Source organism: Haliotis rufescens, unplaced genomic scaffold (genome assembly GCF_023055435.1).
Source record: "Haliotis rufescens isolate VD_foot unplaced genomic scaffold, xgHalRufe1.0.p SCAF_35, whole genome shotgun sequence".
Taxonomy (NCBI): domain Eukaryota; kingdom Metazoa; phylum Mollusca; class Gastropoda; order Lepetellida; family Haliotidae; genus Haliotis; species Haliotis rufescens.
The window spans coordinates 3,130,526-3,152,346 of record NW_025964057.1 but is presented as its reverse complement, the minus strand read 5'-3'; the positions used below and the strand labels follow the sequence as shown (position 1 = coordinate 3,152,346).

Genomic DNA, 21,821 nt, shown 5'->3' with positions numbered 1-21,821 from the left:
ATTAGCAAGGAAAATCATATCATCAAATGTATTTACTCTGAAGTAATATTACCAGTTGTTACTGTATCCTTAAATACATGAAGTGTTATGTTATACAGATTTAATGTTAAAATTACATAGACAATTCTAGGAGTCTAATCAAAGGCCTAGTGTTAAAGTTTGGTGGGTGCCTCCAGATTTAAGTACGATAAGATTTAAGTACGATAGGAGCACACTTCCAGGATCCCAGGACCGTACTTGTTTTTGAACACTGACAATAATTTCATGGGTCAGACTGCCTTTATTTGGCTCGTTTAATCTTAAGATACTAAAAAGGTGTTGTCATTATTTGATGCACGTTTCTTTATAATGTTCTCAATCAATTTGTGCATATTAGTCAGGCACAGGCTTGTCTAGTCATCTAACGTGCTGGAATTCTCTGTGCAGAGTTACATCCCTTTGTTGTGACAGGACCCTATAACCTTTTGTTTGAATTTTTTTATTCTTACTTTGTTACCTTGTGGGCTGAAAGTGGTGTTCAACCCAACTCACTCACACCCTGATTATGATTTATGTTTTAGATAATATCAGTTATCATCATGTCTGGAGGTTTTGGTCAGGATGATGGCTTCTTCCAAGGAAACTATTATGAGCAGCAGAGCACCGGCTACGACATGGGGAGTGCACCACAGTTCGGACAGGACCAGTGCGTATTTGTAAACTTAGTGTTCAGACGATGATTATTAATTAACCTGTAACAATCCAAGATATTGCTAATCAGTAGAAATAAGGGCCGTAACAATATACTGTTGTGTTTGATGCATGTATCAATAGTAAGGTGGTCATTCGATACATGATATGACATATGGCGGAAGACATATTCCACCATCACAGGGAAGTAAGTAACATTTAGTAGAGTGGAGTTGTCGTATCTAATGGAAAAGTGGATTGAGATCTCTTGAAGATACTGACAGAAAATAATATTTTATAATTAAGTTTCATATAATTTCTCATTTTTAAATATACTGGAAGCTAAGTGTGGTAGAGGATACAAAGATTAATGACTTTGTGTAGTAGGAACCAGGATAAACACAAACACAATGGAACAAATTGTTAATAAACATTCAGCCTTGGTGAATATCTGTTTTGAACAAACGAGTTTAGAGTTCTGATTGATGACAAAACTCTGAGGGATTTCAATCTCATTTACTATATCCACGTTTTATAACTTGAGTAGTGGTTAACAGTGTATAACAACAGGCCCAGTGGTAAACAATGTTTAACAACATGCCTAGTGGTTAATTATGCATAACAACATGCCTAGTGGTTAACAATGTATAACAACATGCCTAGTGGTTAATTATGCATAACAACATGCCTAGTGGTTAACAATGTATAACAACATGCCTAGTGGTTAACAATGTGGAACAACATGCCTAGTGGTTAACAATGTATAACAACATCCCTAGTGGTTAATTATGTATAACAACATGCCTAGTGTCTAAATATGTATAACAACATGACTTGTGGTTAACAATGTGTAACAACATGCCTAGTGGTTAAATATGTATAACAACATGCCTAGTGGTTAAATATGTGTAACAACATGCCTAGTGGTTAACAATGTATAACAACATGCCAAGTGGTTAACAATGTGTAACAACATGCATAGTGGTTAATTATGTATAACAACATGCCTAGTGGTTAACTATATATAAGAACATGCCTAGTGGTTGACAATGTATAACAACATGCCTTGTGGTTGACAATGTATAACAACATGCCTAGTGGTTAACAATGTATAACAACATGCCTAGTGGTTAACAATGTGGAACAACATGCCTAGTGGTTAACAATGTATAACAACATCCCTAGTGGTTAATTATGTATAACAACATGCCTAGTGTCTAAATATGTATAACAACATGACTTGTGGTTAACAATGTGTAACAACATGCCTAGTGGTTAAATATGTATAACAACATGCCTAGTGGTTAAATATGTGTAACAACATGCCTAGTGGTTAACAATGTATAACAACATGCCAAGTGGTTAACAATGTGTAACAACATGCATAGTGGTTAATTATGTATAACAACATGCCTAGTGGTTAACTATATATAAGAACATGCCTAGTGGTTGACAATGTATAACAACATGCCTTGTGGTTGACATTGTGTAACAACATGCCTAGTGGTTAACAATGTATAACAACATCCCTAGTGGTTAATTATGTATAACAACATGCCTAGTGTCTAAATATGTATAACAACATGACTTGTGGTTAACAATGTGTAACAACATGCCTAGTGCTTAAATATGTATAACAACATGCCTAGTGGTTAAATATGTGTAACAACATGCCTAGTGGTTAACAATGTATAACAACATGCCAAGTGGTTAACAATGTGTAACAACATGCGTAGTGGTTAATTATGTATAACAACATGCCTAGTGGTTAACTATATATAAGAACATGCCTAGTGGTTAACAATGTATAACAACATGCCTAGTGGTTAATAATGTATAACAACATGACTTGTGGTTAACAATTAGTGGTTAGCTATGATATATACCTTCACTTACCTTGTTCCTCTGATCCCGCCTATGTCAATGTGACACGCTGGCTATGAGAGAAATATTGTAAACCCAACTCACTGTATGCTCATTTAATACCACAACCCTTGGACTGTCTGAGTTATCTCCCTTGTTACAGGCAGTTTGGCCAGTTTGACTACGACCAGCAGTACAACAAAGGTCAAGGCTACCCCAGTCCCCAGGCAGGGTACACTGGCTCCATCATGACCCCAGCAACTTCTTTCAATGAGACAACGTCTGACAATTTCGACGATGAACCTCCACTGATGGAAGGTAATGTCGGATAATGACCTCCTTCTTATGTAGTAAGGGGTGAACAATATGTATATATACATCGGTTAAAAGTGTTACAATTTGTCAAGTATGATGAGTATGAAAACAGTTTTGCTAAATCCATTTGTATTAAGAAAAGAATAACAATGTTTTAAAGCATAGCAAGTTGAAGACAATAAGGGTAAATTGTTGATGGTGAGAGGTTTTATTATTGTTTTGTATTTGCAAAAGAAATGAGTGAGTGAGTGAGTGAGTTGGGTTTAATGCAGCTTTTAACAGTATTCCAGTTATATCGCGGCGTGTCAGCTTAATGTGTGAGGAAAGCCCAAAGTGATGCAGGTCTCAGACGTTTACCACTTCGGTGAAACCCACGAGCATGGGTATGGTGCTGACAAACCTAGAAACATAATCGGGGCGAACCGGGATTCGAACCCTCAATCATAGGTTTCTGGCGTGCCAAAGGGACACAACTTTGCACAGCGAATTGCGACACCTTAGACGACTGGGCCACCTGCACCCCCCGCAAAAGAAATGATGTTATATTTACAAGATGAGTATTAATGTTGTAAATATATATGCCATTCGAGCCCTCAGGTAAACAGTTCTCTTAAACATTTGAATATCATATATTTTCCGTAAAATGTGTTAAGATAAAAAATGCTATTTGCCAATAAAATGACCTCATGACAAATAGATGTCGACAAATGTGGGCCCGCCTTACCATGCTTGCCTGTTTACACTGAAGGCTGTTGTTTGGCCACCAGTTATTGTGAGTTTTTGTCCCAACACTTTGTCCATCATTCGTCCATCAGACCTGTAATACGGGCATTAAAATGTCTTCTTCTCCTCCTAATCATATGAACATATTAATTATGCGACTATTCAGGCTTGACTTACTTTACTGAGATGAAATAAAATATTAATCAGACATGCAGACCGCAACAAATGGTTACACGCGGCATGATTTACTGTGTTTAGTTCCATTGAAAATGTGCCGGGTTCTTATTACAAAGAAAACTTTATGGGGATTGTGTTTGTATTTTGTGTGGCTGGTCCTACTATTCAAGGGGTGTACGTATTCCATAGTTTTGGAGCCTGCTGCTGGTTGCTTTGGTCGGCATGACTGGAAGTTTGTGAAGACTTAAAACACATCTGTGACGTCATTCTGTTGTTTGAATGCTCCATTATTTGTCAGGAATGGAGAGTTGTTTGTCAACTATACTTTATCTTGAACCAACATTTGAATTAATTTCCACTTGGAATAGACGGAACTATTTACATTTATTAACAAGTGACGATTTCATTTTTTTTCTGAAAACATGTCGCCAGCGGGGTTCGAACCTGCAATGTTTGAGTTGAGAATGTGTAATTGTCAACCCCCTCAGCTACGGCGGCACATGAAGGTGTGGTGTGAAATTAACTATTAAATATTTTCTTATTTTTGCATAATGCTTATAAGCTCAAAATAATATGTACATATTTTGTGTTACAGCATGTTACCTACAATAATGTTCATATTTATAGCGGGCCGTCGGGTAGCCTAGTGGTTAAAGCGTTCGCTCGTCACGCCGAAGACCTGGGTTCGATTCCCGACATGGGTACAATGTGTGAAGCCCATTTCTGGTGTACCCCGCCGTGATATTGCTGGAATAGTGCTAAAAGCGGCGTAAAACCATACTCACTCACTCACTCATATTTATAGCGATTAGATAAACCTTTTGACAAGAAAAAACAAATAAGGTAATATATGTATCTTTGTTCGGGGCTCTATACTTCCTGTTATTCCCGTCAGCATGTATTAATAATATGCAAGCGATTGATGAATACTAGTTTAGGACCAACCAAAATTATGAAGAGACGGGTACCATGCATTGTAAATGTCAGCTTGCGATGCAGCTTGGTGCAGTGCACAGAATGCATTCCTCGTGCATCATGCAAGGTCGACTCACACAGTATAAATACAGACAACAAACAGTTCTGGTTTATTTTTCAAATATTGCCCACAACAGAATATTTTGTCAATGTGTAAAAGTAGGGATGAGTTTTAAGCAGGGGAATATCCTCGTAACTCTCCATTCCTTAAAAATGATGGGCCACGTATACTGCGGGGCCTCTGCTCCATTATTTTTAAGGAATGGAGAGTTACTCGGACGTTCCACTCTACTTAAACATGCTATATTACTGTTGTATTTGACAAACTGACATTAGTTTGAAAAAGTTAGGTTTCACAACCTGTAATTTCAGGTCAAAGGTCAGTGTCAGCTGGTGCTGTAATTGCACAATTATCCTCCCTCATGTTTCGTTTCCGGTGCAGAACTCAAAAACCATGAAAGATATCTTAACCAAACTTGGCACATAGATAGGCCTATTGGTGAACTATCTTTTGATAGTTTGGGATTTTTTAACAATTATTTATCGAGTTTCCATAGCGACGACTTTGACTGAAAATGGCATAAGTGCTCGTTTCCAGAGCAGATCTTGAAAACCGTGCAATATTTCTTGCCTTGCACACAACCGGACATGTCATATTAGCGGAGTTTTTCATGCTTGCATTCCAGTTTCAGACAGTTGATTGGCAGCACTGGCTCCCTGTGGGAATGTAATCTGTTGCTTGTCACATGTACATAAGATACCATCTCACCCTGATGAGTTCTGTTAGAGAGCAACAATTTCCACAGATGTCGAGCACAAGATGATGCTGGCATGGTTTCTGCAGACATTACCATGAACGCTTTTGGGGTACATTCAGCTGCTGAGTAATTCCTTGTAGGAATCATGCAATGTGACTAGTATGTGACTCTTCATACGATCCCCTGTTTTGTAGGGAGGTGGGGTAGCCTAGTGGTTAAAGTGTTCGCTCGTCATGCTGAAGACCCGGGTTCCATTCCCCACATGGGTACAATGTGTGAAGCCCATTTCTGGTGTCCCCCACTGTGATAATGCTGGAATAATACTAAAAGCCGCGTAAACCTAAACTCACTCAACCTTTTTTTGTTGAGATTAACCTGCGATGTGCAGATATTTGGGCATTACACAAAAGGGATATTTTCTTTACATGGGAGCTGAAATACTGTGTTTTCAAGTGTTGCCAGGTTACCTGTAGATTTAACCACACTGAGTTGCAGGTGGAACTGAACAAGGAGCGTGAGGTGTCCAGTGTTAAATTTAGCCTCACATTCAGTTCCAAATTCAATTAGCATGGTTAGATCTACAGGTTATGCCTATCAGAACAGGAAATACAATTTAATTGGTAAATCATCATGTCTAGTTATGTTTTATCGCAAATTTCTGAGTTTTATGGACCAAGTTTAATTGTTATGATCTGTTCACTTCCCTGAATTCACTGAAGTGATACGATGTAAATTTTTTCTGAGGAAGACAAATACATTTTTATTCCAAATGTAGAGATTGTGTAAGCGCTGATGACGTGCTTCATTCCGATTCGCTTTATGGACGGGGTATATAAATTAGCATTGATTTTGAAGGCTTGTACAGGGTGGTCGCCTTATACGTAGGGTCGCTTTATAGACGTTGATATATGGTAGCTCAACACTGAAGACAGTGTGTTTATTTCCCAAACGTAAAAACACAAGGATGGTGGGGATGGGGATGAAATTGTCTTCTTCTTTGAATTGAAAATCAAACTGAGATAAACTATTCATGCTGTAAAAACTTATCCAAAACTGGAAACTACTGAAATTAAAGCGAAAAAATGCGAGTGTCACTAGCTCGCCTTAATATCGTGACACATTATCATTGACAGACTGGAGTTTGTTGTCACTTCAGGTTTACTGCTGGAAATAATGACATGAATCTCACACAAATGCCTACATTCAACCAGGTTATTTAGGGCAAATCTGGTCAATGTTGCTTACACAAGTTGATGAAGCAGGCTTCACAGCATCTTTATTCCAGACCAATTTGTCAGATATTTTAACATCTCCAACGATCTCATTTTAACATCTCCAATGATCTCAAGCACATGTAAATAATAAAACAACCCGGTTGGGGGAATAGGTAAGTTTTATTACTGACATAAAAACAGAGTAAATACACCACATAAAATTTCCTCACTAAAAATGTACATAATAACTCACTTAGAAATAAACCTGTGAAAACCTTTAGTTTAAGAGTTGGGTGGGTGGGTGGTCACATCCAGTGCAGCTGACAGAGTAGAGAGTCATGCATGAGCGCACATCGGCGTATGTCCTTGCGCCATGCCACGTTAAAACAAAATAATCCCTGTCGCTGATTATTTTCAGTTTAAACCAAAATAAACACTGCTCATGTAAGAATTGTGAAAATGTCCAGTACAGTCAACATGGTGGCGCATGGACCTAAAGATCGAAATCGTGTTAACAGAAATATTCTTTGGAGTGCTGGTGTTAGGACTGCATCATATTTTGCCTCCCTCTATGAAACATTTTGTCAACCCACCCACCCCAAAAAAGAAATAGATAGAACTGTGTTGCAACAAATGGTTTGCAAATCTCAAAGACAGATAAGTCCCATTAAATTCATGATTTGATTTGGTGATGCATTAATTATGATTTGCAGTATATTGTGAAACATTTGATACGGTAGGAAGTATACCGTATTCAACGTAATAAGCGCCCACGGCGATATTTGCTAATATATTGGCTGGTGAACAATCCCAATTAGCACCCCTTCCGATTGATCAATGTACACAAGACTTATTTATTCGTGTATAATACGCACTCGTGTGTTATATGCACCCTTAATTATGGGCAATTAAATTCGGGAAAATTTATTTGTCATGTATGATACGCACAGACTTTTCTTTTGTATCATTTCAGGCTGTCAGCATAAACTACGAAATTTACAATTTTTCAACTCTGTTTTTGTCTCACCAAAATTATATTCTGATAAGAGCCCCCTATTTCTAATTTTGAGAGCGCCCCGGGCGCTTATTACGTCGAATACGGTAAGTATCACAAGCCTTACCTATTTGTGTTAGGTCTTAAAGTCTCCATTAGGGTCATTTTTCCTATTAATGGAAGAAATATGACACTGTTAGCCTGAACTGCTGGTCCATGTACATGTACTCCTAAAAGTTTTCAGATTTGTTTCAGTTTTTGATGTTCTCTTTAATTCCCTTATAACAAACTGAGCTGAATTATACATAATTTGGATGTATTTTTGTAATGGTGTGCAAACTCTCAAGTGTTATGGATACTTTCGCAAGGTTTTTTATAAAGAGCGTGAACTCTTAATACATGAGGGGGCACTGGTGGCCCAGTCGTCTAAGGTGCCTATGATCGTGGGTTTGATTCCCGGTTCGCCCCAATTATGTTTGGCTTGTCAGCACTATACCCGTGCTTGTGGGTTTCACAGAAGTGGTAAATGTATGAGACCTGCATCACTTCGGGCTTTCCTCCCACATTAAGCTGACATGCTGTGATATGACTGGAATACTGTTAAAAGTGGCGTTAAACCCAACCCACTCACTCTTAATGAAGAACAGCCTCTTTTGGTTCAGTGGATAGAGCATCTGCCAGGAGAGGGGAAGGTCAGGGTTTGGGCACTCTTCAAACCAGAAGACGTTGAAAGATGGTTCTTGTTGTTACCCTGCCTGGTGCTTGGCAGTAAGAGGATAAGACAAGGACTGGTCGGCTCGGAGTCAGTGTATTGTGTCTGAGTAGGGTATCCATGTTAAACGTTGGCATGGTATCTCAATCCGTAAAACAGGCATAGTCAAGACTATCACAAGCAGACAGATTGACAGTCCGACATTCCACTATATAAGTTCAATATTCTTGAACCCATTTTAAACCACATTTCACCTCACCTCACCTTAACTTAACTGCAGAAACAAAATGAAACTATGAAACAAAAAGATAGGCGACTTTTTTTTTTTTTTAAATTTCCTGAACAGGCCTGAACATAAGGCTACTTTGACAGCTTGGTGTGTCAGAGACACCATGGTCGTCGCAGGTGGTGTGTGCGCGAGTGAAGATTAAAGCAGAATACTACCCAATTCAGGCAAAGCAAACCAGTGGTTGATAGTATGAACACTTATCCAACCTGTCAGGCCATTGCGCCATACAATCAGTTTACTGTAAATAAACACTTTCTTGCAGTACAATTCGATAGTAAGGTCGTGATACAGTACAATATACACTACTCTATACATTTAAAATACACAATACACAATACAATATACAGTACAATACACAATACAATATACAGTATAATATACAGTACAATATGCAATACAATGAACAGTACAATATTTAGTACAATATACAATGCAATATCCAGTATAATATACAGTACAATATGCAATACAATATACAGTACAATATGCAATACAATATACAGTATAATATACAGTACAATAAACAATACAATGTATAGTACAATACATAGTAGAAGATACTACTGTACAATATAAAATACAATACAATGTACAATATACAATGCAATATCCAGTATAATATACAGTACAATACGCAATACAATATACAGTACAATATGCAATACAATATACAGTATAATATACAGTACAATATACAATACAATATACAGTACAATATACAATACAATGTATAGTACAATACATAGTAGAAGATACTACTGTACAATATAAAATACAATACAATGTACAATACAGTACACAGTACAATATCCTTTACGATATACAGTACAATATCCAATACAGTATACAGTATATTGTCAACACATGTCAACACGTCAACACATGTCAACACAAGTAAACAAGTCAACAAGTCAACAAGTCAACACATGTCAACACATGTCAACACATGTCAACATGTCAACATAAGTCAATGAGACACTAGTAAAACTTGATGAGCCAGCATCTTCGTTTTGTTGGATACTTGATCACAGCCACTGGTTTCCCTGTCAGTGTGAAAAGGAGAAGTCTGTGGTGACTGAGCACGTGGATCTGGTTATTGGTTACGTGCACAAACTCACAATCGTGATGCCTCCTCAGGTGTATTCTTTGTGTTTTTAGGGATTCCAATTTCATAATGAGAATTGTTTTTTGACAGCATGTTATGATGGATTTATCAGGAAAATAAGTGAAATAGGATTCATGTCTTCTACAGTTTGACAGTAATGTGTAAGTGGAGGCGCTGCCCCTGTCGTCTCCGTACACCAGGGTGTACAGTTTGTTGTGATGTAAAACTTTCCAGTACAAGATCTGCTTCTCTGTGTCTAGAGACATAAGTATTGGACCTACAGTCCTCTTTGTCAATGCTTTTCTTGTCTTCTTGTTCATATCAATGCAACATATTTGTGACTTGCCAGAGCGGTCGTGAGTAAAAAAGAGTAGTGCTCTGTTACTGTCAATACTAATGTCATCAGTAGATCCTTGGATTGAGATGACGGTATGAACATGTCCTCCACTGACACATGCACGTTTTATGCCACTCCTATCAGCCCAATAGAAAAATGAGGTGAGTATGTCGAGAAAAGCAGCCCTGCATTTACCAGTTGTGTGGAAACCTGATGGCTGAAACTGTTTCGTGTTTCGATCATATAGATATGCTCTATGACCATGACCATCTTGTGTGATAATATAAGTTGTTGCAAGTTCTTTCTGTGTGCAGTGGGGGGAAGTATTTATTGTTTTTGCCTGATGACTATGTCCTTGAAACGGAGGCATTGTAATTTGTTGAGATGTTTGCTGCTTTCCTCTCTGAAACACAGGGAAACATCATTTTAGAGACATGTTGAGTTCACAGGAACTCGATGATAGCGTGTATAGCATAATATATTCGTATAAAAAAATCACACCCTCTATATACATATACTATAGACAAGGAGTGACACCCGCCATCTTGGTCCTTATTCAAGATTTCCCACTCGGTTCGAATCAAAGCTCGATATCTCATTAAACATGAATGTCACTTATTTTAGCCTATTGGCACCTGCTAAACAAACCAGAGCTACACAATCATGTTCATCTGTGGTCACCTTACCTCATATTTATTTAAAAACAACCATCAAATATCAGCTCTATGCTGCGCCGCTGAGGTAAACAAGAAAAAGGTGGCCAGAAATTAAGGGTGGGTGTGTGGTAGTTGTAAGGGTGGGGATGGGGTAGTTGTAGGGGGGTGGGGTAGTTGTGTAGGGGGTGTGGTAGTTGTAAGGGTGGGTGTGTGGTAGTTGTCAGGGTGGGGGGTGGGGTAGTTGTGTGGGGTGGGCTGGGGTAGTTGTGTTGGATGGGGTGGGGTAGATGTTGTAGGGGTGTGTGGTATTTGTGTGGGATGGGGTGTGTGTAGTTGTTGTTGTTTAGGATGGGGTGGGGTAGTTGTTGTCGGGGTATGTGGTAGTTGTGTGGGATGGGGTTGGGTAGTTGAGTGGGCTGGGGTGGGGTAGTTGTGTGGGTGTCGATGGGTAGTTGTGTGGAATGGGGTGGGGTAGATGTGTTGGATGGGGTGGGGTAGTTATGTGGAATGGGGTGGGGTAGTTGTTTGGAATGGGGTGGGGTAGTTATGTGGGTTGGGATGGGGTACTTATGTGGGTGTGGGTGGGGTAGTTATGTAGGTGTGGGTGGTGTAGTTGTGTGAAATGGGGTTGGGTAGTTGAGTGGGATGGGGTGGGGTAGTTGTGTGGGTGTCGATGGGTAGTTGTGTGGGTTGGGGTGGGGTAGTTGTGTGAAATGGGGTTGGGTAGTTGAGTGGGATGGGGTTGGGTAGTTGTGTGGGTGTCGATGGGTAGTTGTGTGGGTTGGGGTGGGGTAGTTGTGTGGAATGGGGTTGGGTAGTTGAGTGGGATGGGGTGGGGTAGTTGTGTGGGTGTGGGTGGGTAGTTGTGTGGGATGGGGTGGGGTAGTTATGTAGGTGTGTGTGGGGTAGTTGTAGGGGGGTGGGGTAGTTGTGTAGGGGTGTGTGGTTGTTGTAAGGGTGGGTGTGTGGTAGTTGTGTCAGTGGGGATGGGGTAGTTGTGTTGGTTGGGGTGGGGTAGTTGTCAGGGTGGGGGGTGTGGTAGTTGTGTGGGGTGGGCTGGGGTAGTCGTGTTGGATGGGGTGAGGGTAGTTGTTGTAGGGGTGTGTGGTATTTGTGCGGGATGGGGTGGGGTAGTTGTGTAGGGGGTGTGTGTAGTTGTTGTTTAGGATGGGGTGGGGTAGTTGTTGTCGGGGTATGTGGTAGTTGTGTGGGATGGGGTGGGGTAGTTGAGTGGGCTGGGGTGGGGTAGTTGTGTGGGTGTCGATGGGTAGTTGTGTGGAATGGGGTGGGGTAGTTGTGTTGGATGTGGTGGGGTAGTTATGTAGAATGGGGTGGGGTAGTTGTGTGGAATGGGGTGGGGTAGTTGTGTTGGATGGGATGGGGTAGTTATGTGGAATGGGGTGGGGTAGTTGTTTGGAATGGGGTAGGGTAGTTATGTGGGTTTGGGTGGGGTAGTTATGTGGGTGTGGGTGGGGTAGTTATGATGGGATGGGGTGGGGTAGTTGTGTGAAATGGGGTTGGGTAGTTGAGTGGAATGGGGTGGGGTAGTTGTGTGAAATGGGGTTGGGTAGTTGAGTGGGATGGGGTGGGGTAGTTGTGTGGGTGTCGATGGGTAGTTGTGTGGGATGGGGTGGGTAGTTGTGTGGAATGGGGTGGGGTAGTTGTGTTGGATGGGGTGGGGTTGTTGTGTGGAATGGGCCGGGGTAGTTGTGTGGGATGGGGTGGGGTAGTTGTGTCGGTGTGGGTGGGTCGTTGTGTGGGATGGGGTGGGGTAGTTGTTTGGGTGTTGGTGGGGTAGTTGTGCGGGATGGGGTGGGTTAGTTGTTTGGGTATTGGTGGGGTAGTTGTGTGAAATGGGGTGGGATAGTTGTGTGGGATGGGGTGGGGTAGTTGTGTGGGTGTTGGTGGGGTAGTTGTGTGTGATGGGGTGGGTTAGTTGTTTGGGTGTTGGTGGGGTAGTTGTGTGGGATGGGGTGGGGTAGTTGTTTGGGTGTTGGTGGGGTAGTTGTGTGGGATGGGGTGGGTTAGTTGTTTGGGTGTTGGTGGGGTAGTTGTGTGAAATGGGGTGGGATAGTTGTGTGGGATGGGGTGGGGTTAGTTGTTTGGGTGTTGGTGGGGTAGTTGTGTGGGATGGGATGGGGTAGTTGTGTGGGATGGGGTGGGTTAGTTGTTTGGGTGTTGGTGGGGTAGTTGTGTGAAATGGGGTGGGGTAGTTGTGTGGGTGTGGGCGGGTTGTTGTGTGGGATGGGATGGGGTAGTTGTGTTGGATGGGGTGGGGTAGTTGTGTGAAATGGGGTGGGATAGTTGTGTGGGATGGGGTGGGGTAGTTTTGTGGGTGTTGGTGGGTAGTTGTGTGAAATGGGGTGGGTAGTTGTGTGGGATGGGGTGGGGTAGTTGTGTGGGTGTCGATGGGTAGTTGTGTGGGATGGGGTGGGGTAGTTGTGTGGGTGTGGGTGGGTAGTTGTGTGGGATGGGGTGGGGTAGTTGTGTGGGTGTTGGTTGGTAGTTGTGTGGGATAGGGTGGGGTTGTTGTGTGGGATGGGGTGGGGTAGTTGTGTGGGATGGGGTGGGGTAGTTGTGTGGGTGTTGGTGGGTAGTTGTGTGGGATGGGGTGGGGTAGTTGTGTGGGTGTCGATGGGTAGTTGTGTGGGTGTTGGTGGGTTAGTTGTTTGTTTGGGTGTTGGTGGGGTAGTTGTGTTGGATGGGGTGGGGTAGTTGTGTGGGATGGGGTGGGGTAGTTATGTGGTTGGTGGTGGGTAGTTGTGTGGGATCATTGTCAGCAATTCAACCCTTCCCATATGAGACATATTTCAAAATTTTGGATACAAACATTTGTCCTATTTTGTTGTAGAGTTAAAAAATTTAGGGGTTAGATATTTGTAATCTTACACGTAAAATTATCAACTCCAAGTTATATTGTAAGGGGTGAACTTGGCAGCTATCCCTTATAATATATATATATATATATATATATATATATATATATATATATATATATGCTTACAAACGTGCTGTAAAATACTGGTGTCGAATTGTAAATGTTCCTGAAAACGGTATGTAAAAAAATAGTACAATATGTTGCTGTTATCTGCAAATAATGGAAAGATCAAAAGGGTATCTAGGACTAAGCACTTACTTTACTCCAATGGTTTTGGCTATATTTGGGAACCCCAATCTGTCGGTAACGTTCTTACATTCATTTCAGAATTTACATTTCGGTTAAAGTCTAACTATGAACAAAACTGGCATGTCACCCTCCAAAACAGTTAAAAAACGTATAGTCATTCTTTGTATAAAACGTCATTTGATCTAGAAATGGGGTAGACTGCAGTATTTGGGTCCCCATTTCGGAACGAACATTTTTACGTGTTTACGGAAGTTGTCGAATGAAAAACGTTCCACGCATGCGCAGTTTGTTATTTACGGTCGAAGTGAGAGGATTTGTTGGCCGCCATTTTTCTACCGAACGCTGTATTTTCTTACACATACAACACACAGGGGGTTCAAGGGGGGTTTTTCCCCCTTGTCGAAATATTAAAGTAAAAATGGGGGGGGGGGTAAAGGGGGGTTACACCCCTCTTTTTTCAAATAAATCGCACAACGGTAAGTTCATTCTGTTACTTGAATAATATATTTTGTTGGGCGGACAACACAGCGGGGTTCAAGGCAGGTACAACCACACCTTTATGACATTTTAAAAGTAAAATACAGGGGGTGAAGGGGGAGGAGCCCCCTTTTTCAAATAAATCGCACAATGGTATAACTTCATTCATGAAAGCATGTGAATTTTCATAGGAAAATGAGCATCGATAGATACTTTCTCATTCAAACAAATCATTTGAAACGTTGAATTCGTATTGATTGTCATATAAGTCTGGAGCCATCTAGACCTAGTTCAATTTCTTTTTCTGATTCTTTTTCATCTTTTTCTTAAACGATCATTTTGCTTCCTAAGTTTAATAAATGTAAACACCGCTGGTGAACTTTGAAACTGATCAATTGAACAACTGAAATATTTCTTTTCTGATAATGTTTTGAACAAAATAATTGTCATACATTCCCGCATTCGTCCCATACCTATGCAAAGATGTCTTCACTGTACTCCAAGTCGACTTTATTTGTACAAGCCACAGTTTATGAATTTACAAGTTATGAGCGAATTTGCTTTCGTAGTAACAAGTCCATATAAGGAAAGTCACATGATCAGACACGTGACGTCCTACGTCATTTATGTCCCGCCCACAAACAACAACAAGTCGACAATATGATAATTCGGCTTCACTTTCTATCGTAAAACTCTCGGCCCCCACAGGGGCGGAGTTTTAGACCATACTTTTCACGTCCAGCTCATTTTTGTTTTTGCTGCAGTTGGCAGCTTCCATACTGAAGCTGCTGAAGGCAGCGCTTTCGTTACGGAAACCCCCGAAGTGGGGACCCAAATACTGCAGTTGACCCTAGAAATGTATCTCAATGTACCGGTAATTAGTATCTCTGAGTTTAGAAACTGTCTTGCAAAACTAAGATGTAGTTCCCTTCAGTTAAGACTTGAAACTGTGCGACACTGCAGACAACCAGGCAGTGAGAGAGTATGTTTACTGTGTAACAGACTGTATATAGAAGATGACGACCATTTTATCCTTGTTTGTGATATAGATCAATCCATCAGGAACTGTTATATATCAGCACAATTCTGTGTCAATCCTTCTATAAATAAATTTAATATGCTGATGTCCAGAAAAAATGAAGATAATTTCAAAGTATCTTGCAATGTATGTATACTACTCAAAGCCTATATAAGCCTACACAACTAAGAAGAGCTGTGATAGAACAAAATAACGCTGTCACTCTGTGATGTGGGCTGCTGGCCTAGACGCCTTTGTGAATAAAGCCAAATTCAACTGTTTGAATACTGTTCAATATGGAGTTAAAATCCACTCACTCACTGAAAGAGTAGAGCGAGCAGAAAATAGAAATTCAGTTGCTTTAAAACTGATTTTCTTTTTTCTTTTTTTTTTTAATTAATTACCATCTCTCAGTACAGAAGTTGGTCATATGGAACAAAGGTCCTTAAAATGATTATGAAAGGATATATATATATAGCTCTGTGATTTCCAAAACATTTTTAAATTTTTTTAAAACTTAGTTACTTAATGCTTACCATTAATCCTGATGTTGGTTTTGAGATGTTCTGCCCTGTTGTCGTGGTCCTGGGTTCTGAAGTGATGCGTCTCCTTATCCGTAGCAAAAGGATATAGTTTCTCAACTGCAGACTGTGTGTTAGGAAGCCCCCTCCCTCCAAGTGGTTGTCACCATCGGTTTTCAGCCCTCCAGTATGTTGTGTGTGGACCAAGTCCATAAAATATGGACAAAGTCCATTTGCTGGACACACTCCACAATACTGATTAAGATCAACAACGATCCTGGTGTTATTTCTCTGCGACAAGCCCTCTGTCAGAATGTATGACCTGTTGATGTTGGACAGCAGTGTTATAATAGTTAGACAGTGACAACTTGTCAGCCCCTTCATGACTGTGCAGTAACCTGCTCCTGATTCCTGGCTGTTCATGAAGGGTGTGACTGAGTCAGCTGTACATACAGGAGACGTTTATCTATGACAGTAACCCAAGACATGCTCAGAATAGGAAATTGATAAATTATTGAAGTGTATATTACAAGGTAAAACATATCCCATTATCAACCAAATGGCCTTCTTTCTCTGTTTGACGTAGGCCATATGTTCACATGAACAATTGACTTGCCCTTGCATGTGTTTGTGATGGTTGCCTTCAGTGGGACAGGATACGCTCACCTTTTTGCGAAACAGCTGGTATCATCACTTTTGTTGTTGTGATTAATAAACCATGCTCATGATATTGTCAGAATTGTACAATCAACTCTGGTTTCAGCTGAGATTTTCTAATGAATTGGAAAGGGTTTTGTTGCTTTTGTTTAGTTAAAAATTAATATTGACACATTGAAGCATTAGACAAAAGCTTGGGGTCAGACTGCTTCTGATTTGACATGTGATTGGATGACTCAGGTATGTCATATAAGTATGTATCCTTTATGGCCCTGGACATGTTTCTACACTTACATCAGTCATTCGTTAGTCTCCCAGACCCTCGAGAATAATTTAGCAACTCTTTATTGGCTCCGCTCTTGAAATTTAGCATTGTTCTTGGCACCATTTGGATTTTTAATTTATTTTGTAGATATATTTCTTATATAAGATGACTTTGTTTCTTTTTACTAGTCTGTTCATGTTATTAGCAAAGAAGAAATACATTTATTCCACAATATTACCATAACATCCTTCGCGTAAAAAATAATTGAACTAATGTCTCTACAACACATTCAACAATCAAAGGTCTTGCTTTGTATCGGAAGATAAATTTGAAAAACACAAAAAAACAAATTGCATAATTGCATATCAATTATGTGAGATCCACAAATAAATTAGATATAAATGTATTGTACTCTGGGCCACAAGGCCTCCAATGCTGAAGTAAAGAATCTTGAATCTTTATTCTTTAAGAAAATAAAATAGCTTCAGTTTCATGACTTCAAGCCTGTCAAAATTTGACCTTCCATGATTTTGGAAAAGTCAAAATTCTTTTATAATAACAACTTCAAATTTCAAACACCAGAAAATAATCAATATACTTCACAGTCTAAATAGTTCAACTTCAGTGAAGATTCCGGGGTAGAATAGGTCTTCAGCAACCCATACTTGCCGTAAAAGGCGACTATGCTTGCCGTAAAAGACGACTCACGGGATCGGGTGGTCAGACTCGCTGACTTGGTTGATACATGTCATCCGTCCAAATTGCGTGGAGAGATGTTCATGATATTAATCACTGGATTGTCTGGTCTAGACTTGATTATTTACAGACCACCGTCATATAGCTGGAATATTGCTGAGTGCGGTGTTAAACAACAAACCAACCAACCAGTCTTCAGAAAAATTAAAAAGTCGACATTGTCGGGACAGTAATGGCTGCTGTCGTGTCTTAACGGAGTTGGAATCGTAAAGGGTAGATGACCAACACAACAGTACATGCTCTGCCTACCTAACACGATCTGTGATGTACGTTTGAAAAAAGATTAGAATAGTAGTTGTTTATGATTCATAGTCTAAAAAAGGATTTCTCGAGTGTTGAGCTCTTTAAAAAAACCACATTGTATCCCTTCAGCGAATTCAGGTGGATGAACAAGTATAACAAACTTTGTCAATAAAAATATGAAATTTGATGTTAAACATCACTAGACACAATGATTTACGATTTAAATTGTATTTCCTGCTCTCCAAGGCATTGTTTAATATGTAGAGATTAAAATTACTGTGTGTATTTTCTCGAAAAATAAGATGGAAATAGCAATCGACTTTATTAACCAGATAGTATAGTAATGGGGTTAAATTTCGTACTTCAGTTCAGATTTGTTGATTGGTGTTTCCAGTGTTACATGCTTGCGGTGATCAGCTGATAATTTTTTTTGACATAGGGGAAAAACATTGTGTCAGTGTAAAACTTAAGATTATTAAAATTGTAAGTAACTTTTAGGGGACATGCGTTACCATGCACCATAACTGAGTTAGTGCTATATTGAAGGGCGCAATACCGAGGGAACACTGTACTTTGCGTTCCGTATCGTGACGTATCGATAAATAGGCCCACGTGTATCGTGTATCATATCATGGTATGTCAAATATTGCGATGCATGGGAATATCGATGTATCGTTTCACCCTTACCCATTGGGTCACCTGCTTTTCCACTGTCATGTTTCGGGGGCACGGGTGGCCCAGTCCTCTAAGGCGCCACGACTCGCTGTGCAGAGTTGCGTCCCTTGGGCACGCCAGAAACCTATGATTGTGGGTTCGAATCCCGGTTCGCCCCGATTATGTTTCTAGGTTTGTCAGCACCATACCCGTGCTCGTGGGTTTCACCGAAGTGATAAACGTCTGAGACCTGCATCACTTCGGGCTTTCCTCCCACAATAAGCTGACACTCCGGGATATAACTGGAATACTGTTAAAAGCGGCGTTAAACACAACTCACTCACTCTCATGTTTCTGTCGGCGGCGGTCGGGTAGCCTAGTTTAAAGCGTTCGCTTGTCACGCCGAAGACCCAGGTTTGATTCCCAACATGGGTACAATGTGTGAAGCCCATTTCTGGTGTTCCCTGCCGTGATATTGCTGGAATATTGCTAAAAGCGGCGTTAAACCAACTCACTCCCTGTCATGTTTCTGTGGCTTCAGCCCTGAAAGTGGTCCACCTTATCCCCTGCATCACCCTTACAAAACGCCAACTCTGCTCATACATGTATGCATGTCTGTATCTGATCACAGATAAAATATAAAGCTATTATCGACCATTTGGACTGATTTATGAAGTGATTATTGCAACAAAAGATGGTGATTGACCTTTTTGATATCAATTATGCTTTCAGAAGAAACATGATATTGAGATTTTGATGTTTGAAAGACGTCAAAGCATCATTAAGAGGCACATAGAGAGCTTCACTTTAGTGTCTTTTGATTTCAAATATATCATATAAAAGTTGATAGCATTTTAAAGCGAATGTTGATGTGTTTTAGGTCAAAAGGCATATTGAGATTCTGGTTATCATCCAATATCATCCTTGCCACTTTTTTTTGTAAACAGTAATAAACAGTGTATTGAGTGTAGAAAGTAGAACTAACCTAGGGCACGTTGTAAGCCACGAATCGAGAGATTAGAGAATAGAGAAAGCAAATCAATCGCTCATCCCGGGGTCTGCAACAGTTCGAAGCGCTTGCGCACTCTTCCAAAATGGCGGCACAACTACCGCTTGGTTGCCTTGGCGTAATGAAGAACGTGATAGAAGAAGCTCAATGACGAGCAGATGAAATTTATGACTACTTTGAAGATGTGGAGCAGACTGAGGATGATGGGGTGTTAGCTGCCTTTGCTCATTTCCTCGATACAGTCAAGAATTTCTTATTATCCCCTGCCACGAAGTGGAAGGGGGATATAGGAATGGGTGCCGTCCGTCCTTCTGTCCCTTCCATCCTTCTGTCCGTTCTTCCGTCACATTTCGTTTCTGGAGCAGAACACAAAAACCATGAGAGATATCTTAACCAAACTTGGCACATAGGTAGGTCTAGTGGTGAACTGGTGCCTTTTGATAGTTTGGGATTTTTAGAAAAAATATTTTTCGAGTTTCCATGGCAACGACTTTGACTTAGACTGAAAATGGTGGTAGTCCTCATTTCTGGAGCAGATCTTGAAAACCGTACCATATTTCTTCACCAAATGTGGCACATAGATAGGTCTAGTGGTGAACTGGTGCCTTTTTATAGTTTGGGATTTAAATTTTTTTTTATTTTTCGAGTTTCCATGGCAACGACTTTGACTTAGACTGAAAACGGCGGGAGTCCTCGTTTCCGGAGCAGATCTTGAAAACTGTACCATATTTCTTCACCAAACTTGCCACATAATGTCATCTTGCAGTATTGAATACATTTCCTTTTCTTGTTGACAAGTTCTGCATTGCTTGTGTGTTTGTTCCTCCAAAAGTGTCTTGTCGCATTCACCTACTAGCTTCATGCAGAAACTTCAGGATCTCTCCAAGCAGCATGATTGTGAACGTGTCCTAGTTACTGGGAATTTCAACTGTGATCTTAGTGAAAAAGTGAAACTTGAAGATTTCTTTCATGTGCGGAAAATGACTCAACTCATTTACTCTCCAACTCACTGTCTTGGAGCTACACTGGACTTGTTGTTTACTGATCATGCCAGTGCTGTAGCATTCCAGACTCCAGTCTACTACTGAGATCATCAGATGATTCTCAATACACCTCATGGTGACCCCTGCTCTCATTGATCTCAAAGTTAAGTAAGAACTCCCTTCTCTGATTGTTGTTTAAGTAATAACACAACTAATTACAAATACAACAGTGTAACTGATCTTAAACCTACTCAACTGTATAAACACTGCCTCCTATCCTGTATATATTCTTAAACCTACACTGAAACGTTGCTCCTAATTGTAATAAAGAAGTTGTTCGTCCATATGTCTCATCCTTACTCATTACAAATACAGTTACATATTCTATCATAAACAGCAGATGGCAAAACAACACCAGTAATAACTTTGTTTAGTGCTGGAATCAGGCCATTTACAAAAAGGTCCAGTGAACATAGTTCACAGGAGCAAATGCATTGCACACAACCGGACATGTCATATTGGCGGCGGATATGAGTATTTCATGCATGTTCCATTTTAGTTTGAGAATGAAGCGACCTCAGCCAGCGACTGTTTTGCTTGCAATTGGCTGAAAGTTAGCGCACTGTTGTAAGGCGAATCGCTGTACATCGCTTGCAAGTGTTTGGGACTTTGAAACACACCCCTGCTTTAGTGGCTGAGAGGATAGTGAGGTCATTTGATTGTGATGTCATTGTAACTGATGATGTCACAATGGTCTGCAAGGCATTGTCATGCATATTCCTTGATGTCACCTATGTGGTATGTTCTGTGGAAGCCTGTTTTGGATGATAAAGTTAGTACCTGGTCTGTTTGCTCATCCTGTGCAAAAGCAGTATGCCACTTATAATGCTAACTAGCAGGTAGAGCTCATGACAAGGGCTTCAAACCTGACTAGTTTCTGTTTGTTTATTTGTTTGTTTGTTGTTAAGCGCCGCACTCAGCAATATTCCAGCTATATGGCGGTGATCTGAAAATAATCAGGAACCAAATAATCCAGTGACTGACGTCATAAGAATCGATCTATGCGATTGGGATCCTTTGACATGCATCAAGCAAGTCAACAAGCCTGGCCCCGCCGATCCAGTTAGTCACCTCTTACGACAAACAAATATCATCTCTTACTACAAGCATGTAACTGAAGACCAATTCTAACCCAGATCTTCACGGATAGAGGGGGCATTTAGTTTGGAATTCTTGAAGTACCCACTATTGCTAGCTGTCCATCAAATGACATGACCAATAACCATCCAATCGAATTACCAGTTTTTTACCGGTAAAATTAGGC

At 40.4% G+C, this 21,821-nt stretch overlaps 1 protein-coding gene across 1 annotated transcript in view; it reads left to right on the top strand.

The window, feature by feature from the left end:
- The window catches only part of LOC124134446 (protein YIPF5-like), a 216,981-nt gene that overhangs the window by 2,103 nt on the left and 193,057 nt on the right, over nucleotides 1–21,821 (top strand). The window contains exons 2-3 of the mRNA XM_046499262.2: nucleotides 561–685; nucleotides 2,696–2,850. Coding sequence (XP_046355218.2) covers nucleotides 579–685; nucleotides 2,696–2,850 — 262 coding nt within the window. The 5' untranslated portion in view covers nucleotides 561–578. The remainder of the gene's footprint in view (nucleotides 1–560; nucleotides 686–2,695; nucleotides 2,851–21,821) is intronic.